This window comes from Gouania willdenowi, chromosome 19 (genome assembly GCF_900634775.1).
Source record: "Gouania willdenowi chromosome 19, fGouWil2.1, whole genome shotgun sequence".
NCBI classification, from domain to species: Eukaryota; Metazoa; Chordata; class Actinopteri; order Blenniiformes; family Gobiesocidae; genus Gouania; species Gouania willdenowi.
This window is the reverse complement of record NC_041062.1, coordinates 1,363,511-1,380,123: the sequence shown is the minus strand read 5'-3', so window position 1 is coordinate 1,380,123 and position 16,613 is coordinate 1,363,511. Positions and strand designations below refer to the sequence as shown.

At 37.2% G+C, this 16,613-nt stretch overlaps 1 protein-coding gene across 45 annotated transcripts in view; it reads left to right on the top strand.

Annotated features, from left to right (window-relative positions):
* The window catches only part of LOC114481240 (voltage-dependent anion-selective channel protein 2-like), an 85,375-nt gene that overhangs the window by 33,964 nt on the left and 34,798 nt on the right, over nucleotides 1-16,613 (top strand). For 30 of the 45 annotated variants that reach the window (XM_028475847.1, XM_028475878.1, XM_028475879.1 and 27 more), the window contains 6 exons: nucleotides 5,006-5,090; nucleotides 6,176-6,235; nucleotides 6,407-6,456; nucleotides 6,735-6,819; nucleotides 7,950-8,009; nucleotides 8,181-8,230. In XM_028475847.1, coding sequence (XP_028331648.1) covers nucleotides 5,006-5,090; nucleotides 6,176-6,235; nucleotides 6,407-6,456; nucleotides 6,735-6,819; nucleotides 7,950-8,009; nucleotides 8,181-8,230 — 390 coding nt within the window. Of the gene's footprint in view, nucleotides 1-167; nucleotides 503-629; nucleotides 724-1,834; nucleotides 1,907-2,077; nucleotides 2,128-2,406; nucleotides 2,492-4,433; nucleotides 4,507-4,677; nucleotides 4,728-5,005; nucleotides 5,091-6,175; nucleotides 6,236-6,406; nucleotides 6,457-6,734; nucleotides 6,820-7,949; nucleotides 8,010-8,180; nucleotides 8,231-16,613 lie in introns of those variants that run through there. The other 15 variants (XM_028475889.1, XM_028475891.1, XM_028475874.1 and 12 more) reach the window with 12 other exon arrangements.

Below are 16,613 nucleotides of genomic sequence, written 5' to 3'. Positions count from 1 at the left end.
GCAAAAAGTGAAGATTTACAGTGTTGAGCTCAGGACTCTGACATACACCACTGTTCAACCACTTTACACTAAATAAAATTAAAAGACAATAAAAATTATAGAATTCCTAAATATTTCTTAAGTGCAGATACGTTTCAATTAACAGACACTCAATAAAAATAGCCTAATGAATGACAGATGGAAGTGGACAATAAGGATAAAAGACATTTAAATGAGTAATTAATTGTATCTTTAAAAAAGAAAAAAAAACTTGCTCAAACCTTTGTGTTAATTTATTAATTCATTGACTAACTAAAAAAAATAGCTTATTATGCTACGTGTTTTTGTGTAAAAACTAAAAAGAACCCTTACGTGAACCGGAAGTGACGTAAATAAAGTAAAAGTTAAAAGGAACTGGCGCGACGTTAGTCGAAGCCTCATTACATTAATTACGTTCATAGAAGTTAGCCACGCCTATTTAGCGCTCTCCTAGCTATCGTTTTTCTTCGCTATACAAACTTAGGTAATGCATTATTTCTTTAAAAAAAACACATTTAAAACCATAAATACCATCTATCTGAAATTTGACAGCTATATCTTTCACTGTTATGTAAAAACTGAAATACAATTTTTTGTTTTCATTCCAACAGTGACAGAACAGCTGTATTTTGAGGTCCAGTGACGTCAACACACGCCTCTATATCGACCTGAAACAATTAATTACTACTAAACACTAACAACAAGGTAAGTGACAGACTTTAGTTATTGTTTAGTTACTTTTCTTGTGTCTACAGTAGGTAAATATCAAATGTTCCCCTTCAGGAACCCTGACATGTCTTTAGCAGGTTGTTAAAAGTCCACTTTTAATGAAATGCTGGTTGTCTAACAACGATGCTGTTGTCTTTGTTTTATTATTATTTTAAAATGTTTTTTTTTTAAATTATATTTAATTATAATGCACTTGCTACCATATTATCTACAGTAGTTTCCCTGTGTAGTTTAATGAGGTATTACAGTAAAGGATCCAGTTTAACATTGACCCTGGGAAGGTGTGACTGGTGTACATTTAACACCAAGTAACCCTATGGAAATGGAATATAACAGAGATATATCACCACTAATCCTTTGAATTGAGTCTGGATGTATTTTGGAATGAAATATATCTGGACATTTGGTTCCCCTGTACTTTACGCAAGGTGAAAGAATGGTACATGTAGTTGTAGCTAGATGTATGTTTTATTGAAAAACAAAACAAACATGTCTTTTCTCCCTTATTGACTTCTTTTTCTCTGCAAGTCCATCAAATGATTAATTACGCACAAGGCAGACAAACTTAAATCTCAAAGTAAAACAATTTGCACATATTTTTTGAACCTTTACCAAACAGAAGCAAATATAAGAAAGGTTAACTACACAGGTTAGAACCACACATGTAAGTATTTTGCTCTATACACTTAATGGAAATAAAATACAAGACTTTATTATAGTGATGAATAAAGCAATTATTAAACATTTAAGAAGGATTGGTCTCATTATAAAGAGGAGAATTTTTCCAGGTTGAACATATGTGATTCTTACAGTAACATCATCCTCGATGCATCTCTGTATCCCTTAATCTGCGTCTATATTAGATGATGTGTCCTTTGTAGTATTTGATTAAATATGTGCATTTCATCATGTTTTAATGTTGAAACCCAAAGTAAATTCCTACAAATTTGCATAAACTACATCAGGATATGAGTTTACTCTACAACTCATGTTTGAGTGTTCCTGGCTGCTGCAAACTTTATTAATAACATGTATTGCTAATTTTTCACTTATGTATTTGTTGTGCTTTTTTTTGCTTCCTCGATAGTCACCATGGCAGTCCCTCCATCGTCTACAAACGTTTTCCAAATGCTGAAAGACGTCTTCAACAAGGCAAACGGTAATTTGATGCAAGAAGATAATATACATTTGACAGATTTAAAAGAAAATAATTTAAATACCTTCATCTGCTTTACACTTCTCAACAACTACAGCCTAGCTGTATGATGCAGACAATTTTATTTCATTTTCACAATCATGAAGTAGTCGTTAACTGTCCATTTGAATGTAGGTTATGGAATTCCGAACACTGATGTGAAGACGAAGACCTCGGAAGGAGCGGTGAGTTCAATTTCTGACATACAGAAGAAGAAATATAAATATATATTTGCTTCAATATATTAACACAGAGTTAAAAGCAATTTAGACAAATACATTATCTGTAAAATGTGTTCATTTTGTGGCATATTCTGTTAATATTAATGCCCAATCAAAATCCACTATCCAAAGAATATATAAACTTGTGATGTTTGTGTCGCTATCATTGAAACTTTATTACACATATCATGCATTTTCGCTTCAAGTTTTTTTTCCTGATATTGTTTTTCATGTTTACTGCAGGAGGATAAAACGTCTGATTCATCCAACATGGACACAAACAGGGTCACTGGAACCCAAGAAAACAAAAACGAATTGCCTCAACAAGGTAAGTTGTAATGGTACCGAGAGGGTTTTTAGAAATACTAAATTGATTAAACCAATAAAATATTAAACCCCAATGTAGTGAGAGCAACAGGCCCAATAAAGAGAAGACAGTGAATGCACGTTAACCATTTAATATTTGCAAGTCTAAAAAAGTCGCACCATACTATTAAAACAAACATAGAATACCAATCTAAAATATTATCCAGAGAGGGCAGTATAGACCAGTCCGGGCGCCGTGCGTAAATACCGCAGCTCATCCACTTTCAGGGACCTCTCAGGCACTGTAGTTTTGCGTCGGGGCACGATCTCCGTCTCGCTCCGCTTGCACTTCCGGGCCGCTCTGATGGACTACCGCAGCCCCTGGGTCTCGATCCTCCCTGTCACAGAATGACACAGCAAGCACACAGCGCCACGTCCCCACGAACCCACAGCCGACACGCCCCCAGGGCGTCTGTATACTTACAGGCAAGGGAGGGTCTCCCCTGCCTCTACTGTAGTTTCGCGTCAGGGCACGATCTCCATCTCGCTCCGCTTGCTCGCGGGGTCTGCCGTATACTCCAGGGCTTCCAATCAGATGTACGTCCACGTCCTCCCTCAGCAACGCATGTCTGTCGTCCGCGTCTTTCGTCTCTCGTTGTCTTCTGTGCCCTCCTCTTTATGGTCACGTCTGATGCGTCGCAGGTGTGTTCGATTGCAAGGGGCCATTGATTAGCCAAAAGTGACAGCTGTTGCTAGGGGCAACAGGCTAAAAGGGGCGGTGTCCAAAATATGCAACCAAAAAGCAACAATAAAAGCACACAACATGCAATCAAAAGCCACACCACAATAAACCCAAACCAAAATAAAATCCCCTACTTGTTCCCCATCACAAAGTGACAGACTTTAGTTATTGTTTAGTTACTTTTCTTGTGTCTACAGTAGGTAAATATCAAATGTTCCCCTTCAGGAACCCTGACATGTCTTTAGCAGGTTGTTAAAAGTCCACTTTTAATGAAATGCTGGTTGTCTAACAACGATGCTGTTGTCTTTGTTATTTTTATTATTGTTATTTTTTTTAAATGTTTTTTTTATTATATTTAATTATATTGCACTTGCTACCTTATTATCTACAGTAGTTTCCCTGTGTAGTTTAATGAGGTATTACAGTAAAGGATCCAGTTTAACATTGACCCTGGGAAGGTGTGACTGGTGTACATTTAACACCAAGTAACCCTATGGAAATGGAATATAACAGAGATATATCACCACTAATCCTTTGAATTGAGTCTGGATGTATTTTGGAATGAAATATATCTGGACATTTGTTTCCCCTGTACTTTACGCAAGGGGAAAGAATGGTACATGTAGTTGTAGCTAGATGTATGTTTTATTGAAAAACAAAAACCAAACAAACATGTCTTTCCATCCCTTATTGACTTCTTTTTCTCTGCAAGTCCTTCAAATTTGCACATATTTTTTGAACCTTTACCAAACAGAAGCAAATATAAGAAAGGTTAACTACACAGGTTAGAACCACACATGTAAGTATTTTGCTCTATACACTTAATGGAAATAAAATACAAGACTTTATTATAGTGATGAATAAAGCAATTATTAAACATTTAAGAAGGATTGGTCTCATTATAAAGAGGAGAATTTTTCCAGGTTGAACATATGTGATTCTTACAGTAACATCATCCTCGATGCATCTCTGTATCCCTTAATCTGTGTCTATATTAGATGATGTGTCCTTTGTAGTATTTGATTAAATATGTGCATTTCATTATGTTTTAATGTTGAAACCCAAAGTAAATTCCTACAAATTTGCATAAACTACATCAGGATATGAGTTTACTCTACAACTCATGTTTGAGTGTTCCTGGCTGCTGCAAACTTTATTAAATAACATGTATTGCTAATTTTTCACTTATGTATTTGTTGTGCTTTTTTTTGCTTCCTCGATCGTCACCATGGCAGTCCCTCCATCGTCTACAAATGTTGACCAAAAGGTGAAAGACATCTTCAACAAGGCAGACGGTAATTTGATGCAAGAAGATAATATACATTTGACAGATTAAAAAGAAAATAATATAAATACCTTCATCTGCTTTACACTTCTCAACAACTACAGCCTAGCTGTATGATGCAGACAATTTTATTTCATTTTCACAATCATGAAGTATTCGTTAACTGTCCATTTGAATGTAGGTTATGGAATTCCGAACACTGATGTGAAGACGAAGACCTCGGAAGGAGCGGTGAGTTCAATTTCTAACATACAGAAGAAGAAATATAAATATATATTTGCTTCAATATATTAACACAGAGTTAAAGGCAATTTAGACAAATACATTATCTGTAAAATGTGTTCATTTTGTGGCATATTCTGTTAATATTAATGCCCAATCAAAATCCACTATCCAAAGAATATATAAACTTGTGATGTTTGTGTCGCTATCATTGAAACTTTATTACACATATCATGCATTTTCTCTTCAAGTTTTTTTCCTGATATTGTTTTTCATGTTTACTGCAGGAGTTTAAAACGTCTGATTCATCCAACATGGACACAAACAGGGTCACTGGAACCCAAGAAAACAAAAACGAATTTCCTCAACAAGGTAAGTGACAGACTTTAGTTATTGTTTAGTTACTTTTCTTGTGTCTACAGTAGGTAAATATCAAATGTTCCCCTTCAGGAACCCTGACATGTCTTTAGCAGGTTGTTAAAAGTCCACTTTTAATGAAATGCTGGTTGTCTAACAACGATGCTGTTGTCTTTGTTTTATTATTATTATTATTTTAAAATGTATTTTTTTTAATTATATTTACTTATAATGCACTTGCTACCATATTATCTACAGTAGTTTCCCTGTGTAGTTTAATGAGGTATTACAGTAAAGGATCCAGTTTAACATTGACCCTGGGAAGGTGTGACTGGTGTACATTTAACACCAAGTAACCCTATGGAAATGGAATATAACAGAGATATATCACCACTAATCCTTTGAATTGAGTCTGGATGTATTTTGGAATGAAATATATCTGGACATTTGGTTCCCTGTACTTTACGCAAGGTGAAAGAATGGTACAGGTAGTTGTAGCTAGATGTATGTTTTATTGAAAAACAAAACAAAACAAACATGTCTTTCCATCCCTTATTGACTTCTTTTTCTCTGCAAGTCTTTCAAATTTGCACATATTTTTTGAACCTTTACCAAACAGAAGCAAATATAAGAAAGGTTAACTACACAGGTTAGAACCACACATGTAAGTATTTTGCTCTATACACTTAATGGAAATAAAATACAAGACTTTATTATAGTGATGAATAAAGCAATTATTAAACATTTAAGAAGGATTGGTCTCATTATAAAGAGGAGAATTTTTCCAGGTTGAACATATGTGATTCTTACAGTAACATCATCCTCAATGCATCTCTGTATCCCTTAATCTGCATCTATATTAGATGATGTGTCCTTTGTAGTATTTGATTAAATATGTGCATTTCATCATGTTTTAATGTTGAAACCCAAAGTAAATTCCTACAAATTTGCATAAACTACATCAGGATATGAGTTTACTCTACAACTCATGTTTGAGTGTTCCTGGCTGCTGCAAACTTTATTAAATAACATGTATTGCTAATTTTTCACTTATGTATTTGTTGTGCTTTTTTTTGCTTCCTCGATCGTCACCATGGCAGTCCATCCATCGTTTGTAAACGTTGACAAATTAGTGAAAGACATCTTCAACATGAGAAATGGTAATTTGATGCAAGAAAATAATATATATTTGACAGATTAAAAAGAAAATAATATAAATACCTTCATCTGCTTTACACTTCTCAACAACTACAGCCTAGCTGTATGATGCAGACAATTTTATTTCATTTTCACAATCATGAAGTAGTCGTTAACTGTCCATTTGAATTTAGGTTATGGAATGATGAACACTGATGTGAAGACGAAGACCTCGGAAGGAGCGGTGAGTTCAATTTCTAACATACAGAAGAAGAAATATAAATATATATTTGCTTCAATATATTAACACAGAGTTAAAGGCAATTTAGACAAATACATTATCTGTAAAATGTGTTCATTTTGTGGCATATTCTGTTAATATTAATGCCCAATCAAAATCCACTATCCAAAGAATATATAAACTTGTGATGTTTGTGTCGCTATCATTGAAACTTTATTACACATATCATGCATTTTCTCTTCAAGTTTTTTTCCTGATATTGTTTTTCATGTTTACTGCAGGAGTTTAAAACGTCTGGTTCATCCAACATGGACACAAACAGGGTCACTGGAACCCAAGAAAACAAAAACGAATTTCCTCAACAAGGTAAGTGACAGACTTTAGTTATTGTTTAGTTACTTTTCTTGTGTCTACAGTAGGTAAATATCAAATGTTCCCCTTCAGGAACCCTGACATGTCTTTAGCAGGTTGTTAAAAGTCCACTTTTAATGAAATGCTGGTTGTCTAACAACGATGCTGTTGTCTTTGTTTTATTATTATTATTATTTTAAAATGTATTTTTTTTAATTATATTTACTTATAATGCACTTGCTACCATATTATCTACAGTAGTTTCCCTGTGTAGTTTAATGAGGTATTACAGTAAAGGATCCAGTTTAACATTGACCCTGGGAAGGTGTGACTGGTGTACATTTAACACCAAGTAACCCTATGGAAATGGAATATAACAGAGATATATCACCACTAATCCTTTGAATTGAGTCTGGATGTATTTTGGAATGAAATATATCTGGACATTTGGTTCCCCTGTACTTTACGCAAGGTGAAAGAATGGTACAGGTAGTTGTAGCTAGATGTATGTTTTATTGAAAAACAAAACAAAAATGTCTTTCCATCCCTTATTGACTTCTTTTTCTCTGCAAGTCCATCAAATGATTTATTACGCACAAGGCAGACAAACTTAAATCTCAAAGTAAAACAATTTGCACATATTTTTTGAACCTTTACCAAACAGAAGCAAATATAAGAAAGGTTAACTACACAGGTTAGAACCACACATGTAAGTATTTTGCTCTATACACTTAATGGAAATAAAATACAAGACTTTATTATAGTGATGAATAAAGCAATTATTAAACATTTAAGAAGGATTGGTCTCATTATAAAGAGGAGAATTTTTCCAGGTTGAACATATGTGATTCTTACAGTAACATCATCCTCGATGCATCTCTGTATCCCTTAATCTGCATCTATATTAGATGATGTGTCCTTTGTAGTATTTGATTAAATATGTGCATTTCATCATGTTTTAATGTTGAAACCCAAAGTAAATTCCTACAAATTTGCATAAACTACATCAGGATATGAGTTTACTCTACAACTCATGTTTGAGTGTTCCTGGCTGCTGCAAACTTTATTAAATAACATGTATTGCTAATTTTTCACTTATGTATTTGTTGTGCTTTTTTTTGCTTCCTCGATCGTCACCATGGCAGTCCCTCCATCGTCTACAAACGTTTTCCAAAAGGCGAAAGACATCTTCAGCAACGCAATCGGTAATTTGATGCAAGAAGATAATATATATTTGACATATTAAAAAGAAAATAATTGAAATACCTTCACCTGCTTTACACTTCTCAACAACTACAGCCTAGCTGTATGATGCAGACAATTTTATTTCATTTTCACAATCATGAAGTATTCGTTAACTGTCCATTTGAATGTAGGTAATGGAATTCCGAACACTGATGTGAAGACGAAGACCTCGGAAGGAGCGGTGAGTTCAATTTCTAACATACAGAAGAAGAAATATAAATATATATTTGCTTCAATATATTAACACAGAGTTAAAGGCAATTTAGACAAATACATTATCTGTAAAATGTGTTCATTTTGTGGCATATTCTGTTAATATTAATGCCCAATCAAAATCCACTATCCAAAGAATATATAAACTTGTGATGTTTGTGTCGCTATCATTGAAACTTTATTACACATATCATGCATTTTCTCTTCAAGTGTTTTTTCCTGATATTGTTTTTCATGTTTACTGCAGGAGGATAAAACGTCTGATTCATCCAACATGGACACAAACAGGGCCACTGGACCCCAAAAAACTACATATGTGTTCAAGACCGGATTCAGCACCCAGACCACAAATTTTTATATTGAATTTAAAAAAAAACAGAAATAAAATTATGACAAGGTTCCACAGTTAATTAACATTCTCTCTTTAATTTTAGTTTCTTTTAAATACATTTGACGGAGAAAAAAGGTCCCTATTAAAATATTAAAACTACTACTGCTACTGATAAATTCACAATTATTCTATATATTTGAAGACAAGATTTTTATATCAGCTGAATGTACAGCAAGTGTTTAAAAACATTTCTGCCAAGAAATAACATGGCTGGTCACCTACACACCGCAGAGTGTTTCCTTTTTGCTCGGGTTGGGCATCGTTTGGATTTTACCGATTCTGATTCTCAATTTCTTTACTACTGTAACTAGGGTATTTAATCACAAAGTTCCCCAACTGTAACTGTAAAACTGAAACTTTCTGAAATACAGTTGTGTGCGAAAGTCAGGGCACCCCTTTAAAAACAGCATATTTTATATATTTAAAAAGTTATATTCGTATTTACTGTCTCTCTGGTATATGTGAAAAAAGACAATATTGTCAGGAAACATTAATGCATAGTTACATTTTATTTTATAAATTGAACAAAATTACAAAAATGAAAAACATAATTTTGGCATGTGCAAAAGTCGGGGCACCCTGAGAGTTTCAAAGTGTCAGATTCTTTTTACAAGCTCAGACCTCTACCAGCTCATTGGTCCTGAAGCATGTGTCAACAATTGTCATTAGGGAGTGCCAGCTGGTGCCAATTTGAGGGTTTCTTAAATACGGCGACTCCACAAACCTTGTACAAACACTCAGCAACCATGGGTTCCTCTAAGAAGCTGTGTAAGACAGAAAAAATGAAAGTAATTGATGTCCACAATGCCGGGGAGGGCTACAAGAAGATAGTGTTACGGCAGAATTTACGGTTGACCTCATTTGAAGACATGATTCATTGCTCTGGTTGAATGATGGAATCCAGGAGAAGCATTGATGATTTTATATAAAAAATGTTTATTCTAAACTAAGAAAAAAGGTACAAAATGGAACAAAGTGAAACAAAATTAGCGTCCGTCCAGGCGGACGTCCGAAGGAAGTGCCGCGCCCCGCTCCTACAGTTTCAAAGCTTAAGCTTTTTATACAGATAAGAAAAGGTCCCAACAGTGAGAGACAAAAGGGAGGGAGTCAGATGCCCATAGTGGAAATGTTGGAGGATGATGAAGATGTTATGAGAAGGTTTGGCTCCAGTCTTTATCTGTCTTGATAAGTGTGTGCGTCAGTGTATGTCTGCATGTGAGCAGAGATTCTGGCCTTGGCAGAGACTGTGCTGCACTGAGAATAATACGATCTGTACTGTTTAATCAGATGTTCAAAAGTGTAATGAGTAATGGAGTCGTCATGTATTAAAACATGACAAATTGTACACATGAACATACATTTGACGATATGATGATGAATATAATAATTGACCATAACATTCCCCACTTTTGGTCGCATCAACGACCAAATCAAGAAACAAAATTATTATATTCCACCTTTGCTGTCTGTCAGGGTTAACCATTAGCATCGTTATTCTCATACATTGGATATATTCTTCTTTTGTGAGGCACGGATATCGATATATCAAGAAAAATGTGGAAATAAACCTTAAAAAAAACTTCATCATTATTATCAATGGCATGAATCATCAAAAATCATCCTTTATTACATCTAGATAAGCAAAAATCATCATTTGCATCAAGGACATCACTCGTCTTCATCGGCTGAGTTCAGTGGTAACTGGGGTAACCAATAGCCATGGTTAGAATCACTGCACTTGATTGGCGGCATCATGAGTGAAGAACCTTGAGTATTTTCCTCAATCGTAGCAGAAGGGTTTATGACTGTATTCCTGCAGCTAGGTGTGAGGTTGTCCTCCCTCAACCTAGCTATGAGCATTTGGTGTGGCTTATAAACAAAGCTAGGCCCTTGTTCTAGAGCATTTTCTTGTGTGTGTCTCAGTGGCCTTGTCGGTTCCCCCTTCATTGTTCGGTCAGCCTCCGTCTCAGCATCAGCTGGTGTCGGCAATCATCTTGGATCCATGTTGCCTGCTCCGCGACCTTCACTGCCGTGTGGGTCGTTCGTTTCCGGTCGGCGTTGTAGATGATTGGTTGTTGTCTGAGGAAGGGTAGTCTCCACACACCTGGCAACCTCTCTTGGGATCGGAAGGTACCTGAACAGAAGAGGGGGAAAAACACCGAAACAGAACTCTTGGGATTGGCTGGTACCTGAACACAGGCGCGATCCCACTACTGAGGCTTTAGCTGGTACCTGGTACCTGGTAGGCTTTAGCTGGTACCTGGACAGAAAAAAGGGGGGGGGGGGAAAAACAAAACAGAACTAAACAAAACAAAATAAAATAAAACGAAATGAAATAAAATAAAATAAAATAGAATAGAATAGAATAAAAGTTTAGGGGTGTTAGGTTTAGTTAACTAACTAAATGAATAGTTAGTATGGCCAGGAAGGCAGAGACAGGTCAGAGGTCAGGATCTGAGAGCTTTTCAGATCCTAAAAGGTGCTGCTGCACAATCACACAATGGTTAGGTGTGGGTTAGTGAGCTTTTAGCCATGCTCTGTAGCCCATTCGCACGCGAGTGGGAAAATATGAGGCTGAAAGAAAAGCAGGAAGTATTAATTCGATTTTCTTTTCCTGGAGTAAGGAGAAGCATAGCTGGAGTTGCAGTGATTATCTGTGGTACATCTACTTACCTGGTGAGAAGCAACAATTTGAGAACCACTGTTTACAAGGACATGCAAGTCGGACGGAGAAGGACATGCAAGTCAGACGGAGAAGTGTGGAGTGTGATTACATGTCTTCTCAAGATGAATACATACAATTGGGAGACATGGAGATGTGAGAAAGCTAAGTGAGTTTAACCAAATAAATAAATAATGTTATTTATTTATTTAAATTGTTTGTTTCATTTTTTCTTTGCTATCTCTTATTTGTGAAGGAGAAATCTTATTCTATCCTTTATTTATTCTGAATAATGTTAACACTCCACACCTGATTACATAGCCTAATTCTTTTATAGAGCTGAATTTGTCAGTTCATTTATTTCATTATTTTCCCTCATAATTATTATTTGAGATGTAATTTACTTAATTTTGAAGGTCAATTGGTGGCAAAAGCGTCTCCTATTCTGTGTCTGAACCAGAGTTTAGCAAGATTATTGGCCCTTTAAGGTTAGACAGAATTAAAGTTAAGTTGAGTCGAACAATCATATTGTCTTTTGCTCTCTGTATTTATCCCATTCGTAGGGGTGACGAGCCCCAACACGGTTTGGAGAGCTTCCTTAAATGCTTGGAAGTTACTTAACTTTAAACTATCTCTTATTTCAATCAATTATCAAGAATTTCAGGAGGACCCTTTTTAAATCTCAGGCGACCCAGATTGGGCCACCAACCCAATGTTGAGAACACTTAATTTTTCCCTTAAACGTGTCTAAACCCAGTGAAGGTGTTTTATGGTCTTGCACGCTAAGTGCTGTTGGAACAAGAAGAAAATGGTTGGAGGGTTTTGGGGTATATTATTTTCCTATGATAAAATATAAATCAAAAATCAGAGGGACGTTGGTCCCTCCCTTCCCTTTTTTACATAAGAATACATTTGGATTCTTAAAACCATATGATAAATATCATTGGAAAATCACTTATCTGATCATTTTGGATGTGTCTCCGTTTTCCTCTCTCTTGTGTCCGCCTGCCTTTGTGCCCTCCAACCTCCTCGACCTCCTTCTCCTCAGCCATAAAGGTCAAAGCCAGGGTCAACTGTACGCTCCTTTTGGAAATTTGAAGATCTGTCCCCACTTTTGCAGTTGGATTGGAAGTCGCTGTAGTCTCTGGAATAGATATTATGTTAGAACATCCACAATATGTCATATTGTCACGTGTCTATTTCAATCTATTTCCCCTTTGCTTCCCAGTTACAGTTATGGACAATACTTCCCTTTAATTCTCATCCTTCATCATAAGAAGCAGTGACCAGGCATGGCGGCGAAGAGGAAGGATCGGAGTCGAGAAGGCGGTGGCTTCGTCTGTTAGGAAACACTCAGAAACAGAAAGAGAGGAAACCATTAAGACTTAACTGGATAATTTAAAATATCTCTTTTCTTTAGTTGGATCTGATTCGTCTCCTTACAGCGACCTGTATTTTGGAAAAAGCTACATAATAACAACAACTAAGACGAAGACGTAGACAAGTGCACACCACAACGAGTATACACATATAACAACAAAAAACATGGACACTGAACATGAACAGTAAGGTCAGTCAAGGTCAAAGCCAGTCATTCCACTGAAAGTGGTATCATATATAAAAAACGTCGTTTGGTGTTTTTAAACACCCAGAAAAAAACTTTTAAAACCTGGTAACTTTTTAGAAGGCCCAAGGCCTAAAACCTTAATTTTTAACAAGCAGCAGTGTTTTCTGAACACCCCACTACATAATTGGCAAAAACAGGGAGAAGATCAAGTGCATCAGAACCCAGGAGGAAAAGAAGGTGAAACAGAGGAACATGTGTAGTCAAACAGCCATTCATCGGTCAATCACTCAATGACACGTCCACGGCACATTCGCACTCACAACGCGGTTCTCTCAGGCATACGTAACGTGTCATCATTCAGTCACTCATGCACCGCACACGTTCATGCCTCAATTTTCACGTCCATGCATTCACAAGGTTTTGCTGCATAGTGTCTAAGTGGAATATAGGTCTCATCTAACCCACCAGTGGCGATAGCCAGTCCACCTCATCTCTCGGGGTCAATGAGCTCTTATTGCCCCCCCATGCTTGGCAACCTTTTAGTGTTAATTAATTGCTTTTTACTGGTATCGTCTGATTACTAAGAGGTACGCTCCTTTTTACTTCCGCCTTGGCGGAGTCTTAGATTATCGCCCGTGGTACTGACAGTCTGCTCATCTGCTGATCAGGCAGGAATAGCACAGCCGTGTCTAACTCAACAAACTCAACCGCGGTACCAAACCGCGGGAAATTCACCCGCCGTCCGTCTCCAGAAATGTAAAAAAGAATCTCTGAATCAGCAGGGCTCAACCACCGCTCTTGAAAATAAGAGTTTGGGAGAATAATTCAACAGTACCAAACTGAAGGAAAACATCCCCGGTACCAAACCGAAGGAAAACACAAACTCAACCGCGGTACCAAACCGCGGGAAATTCACCCGCCGTCCGTCTCCAGAAATGTAAAAAAGAATCTCTGAATCAGCAGGGCTCAACCACCGCTCTTGAAAATAAGAGTTTGGGAGAATAATTCACAACAGTACCAAACTGAAGGAAAACACATAAACTCAACCTCGGTACCAAACCGAGGGAAAATTTCGCACAACTGTCAGGACTTTTATTGGGCACCTCTAAGATAGAACGGAGCACGCAACCTCTAATAACCCTCACTCTAAGGGAACGTAGAAATTTGTTCAGAACGGTATTCGGTTACCAAGCATGTATCAAATCAGGTGGACCGCTATCCCCCAAAGAGCGCTTTCCCTAGCAAGGTTTATCCTTTTTCTGCACATTAAACCAGGACTTCTTGTTTGAAAAGTAATTGCCTATGTACTCATAGCAACTAATGGGACATTTTTTCTCAGGAAAAAATCTGGTACCCCCCCCTGCTGTCGAGTGGCTTTGGGCCGGCAAGACAGTACGACGCGGTAAGGGGGAGGCGCGCAAAATGAAAACAATGAATGTTGAACTAGGCTGTCTGTCGCAAGCAGCTTCAAAAAGGGTAAGGTACAGATTGTTTACGAGGGTATCGGTCAAAAAAATGTCAAAATTTAAACTTGTTGAGGCTGCAGTCCTCAATCTCTGTCTCAATTTTCCTGAAATTGAGTAAAAACAAAAGAGAAAAAGAAGAATCGTTCAGAAATAACAAAGGAGAAAAACGTGTGAGCTCAAAAAAATCATGGCCAATAAAAATTAAAACTTCAGCTCCAAAAGCTGAGGCAACAGAGGGCTCTGTCTTCAGCGGATGTAACCATATCTTGCATTGTGGGGGGCCTCCCCTCAATCAAGAAAATAAATGAAAGAAAAGCAAACAAAAACAACCTTATCAGTAACACTATTTTCTTCCCCTTTGTTTGTTGTTTTCTCATAAAGGCCAAAGCAGTGTAAATAAATGAGCAACATAATGAATAAAAGCAAAGATAAATGATGGGCACACTTGATCTCATGTGGCAAACTGTGTTTCTCTTATTTATGAATGTGGGTGTGTGACTGTATGTCTGGTCTGTCTGCGTGTGAGAGAATAAATGAAAACAATTAATCTAGTGCACAGTCAGAAGATAGAGGGGTTAGTATTGTGCGAAGGAGAAGCTTGTTGGCTATTTGCTAGTTGTCCCCCTTCATGCCAAAGTTCAAGGCTAAAGTGATTTAGCACTACCACCAAAGGCTGTGGTGGACTTCTTGTTGCTTGGTATCCTTGTGGCTTTTGAAACAGTGTCTTTTTTGGTGAAGATATCCAGCAGACGTGTGACCAGTCTGCAGTTGCTGCCCATCATTCAGGCAGTAGTCGTGGCGTTTAACTCGCAACTCATTGGTGGGGGAGTGTCCAACCACTCCGACGCCCACAGGTTCTCAGTCTTTGATGATGGGGCATTGGCATGCGGCCCATTCATAGACGATGAAGAGTTGACTTGGGACTGAGCGAGTTATTTCAGCATTGCTTTGCTGAATGGGAGTTGAGTCCTTGAGTCCTGAAAGGTCACACACCTTTGATTGTCCATTTCCTTCTGATGCTTGGTCCTTTGAATGATGTTGACATTTCATTAGCGTAAGAGTTGAAGGTGATTTCATTCTTTCATTGAAGATGTCGTTTCTTCAGGGGGGCAACCACAAAGCCAACAGAAACTAACAATTTAAATAATAAAAAATGATAATGATGGTAACAGTGATATTAAAATAAAATAAAATGAAATACTGTATTCATCTGTGTGTGTGTGTTTGAGTGTGTGTTGCCCATCAAACATGAAATCAAAATAAAATTTAAAATAAAAATAAAATAGTGTCTGTGTGTAATGGCACTATTCTATCGGCAGGGGAGAAGTGAGAAATCACAATGTTGTGTCACAAGTGTGTAGTGCACTAAACTGGCCAGTGAGGGGCGCCACCTCTCTCTCTTGGGATGGGTGTGGCTGTGCGTGTGCGTGCGCCCGTGCGCGTGCCTGTGTGTGTGCTCTCTCTCTCTCCCTTTCTCTCTGTACGTGTGTGTGTGTGTGTTCACACGTCTGTTCTGAGAGAAAAAAAAAAACAAAAAACCCAGAAACACAGCAGCTCACTGCGAGAGAACAACAAAACAAAAAAACCCAAAGCCGGCTCTCTGTCTTTCTCTCCCTTTCTCAAAAGCTGACACTCGTCCAAATGAAAGCATTAAAGCCAAGCCAAAGGGAGAAATCTGATTCCACGTTTAAACAAAATAAAAACAAAGATAAAAAAAAGTAAAACTCGCCTGAAAGCATGATCTGAGTTCACATCATACCAAGATTGTATATGCGTATGCATATATTATTTGTTTATTGGGTTGTTCATCTGTTTGATTCACAGAAACACAATTTAGGTTAGATTCGGGGTTTTAATCTATTTTGCTTTCGGTACAGAGGTGAACTCAGATCATGGCACCGCTGGGATGTTTTGGAAACTTTGTTGCCCGTCTATCTATGGTCAGGACCTCACAGGCTGTGGGTGTCCGAACAAAACCAAAGTAAATAATGACCAGCCGTATTTTATGCCTAAACAAAATATCCGAGCCCGAAGAAAACCAGAGAGAACCTACAGCATTAAAAAGCAACCATTTGAGCCCTTCTCATGGCTATTCACTGCGTCAAAACACAGAACAGCTGAGGATCAAAATCAAAGCTCAAAGCTGAAAATCAATACAATGCTTGACTGGTTCCAAAAAAAATCAACACAGAGCGAATATATATATGTAAATGAAAATTTATACATATATGTTTATAAAGGCAGCTTTACCTTAGTCCGAATTGG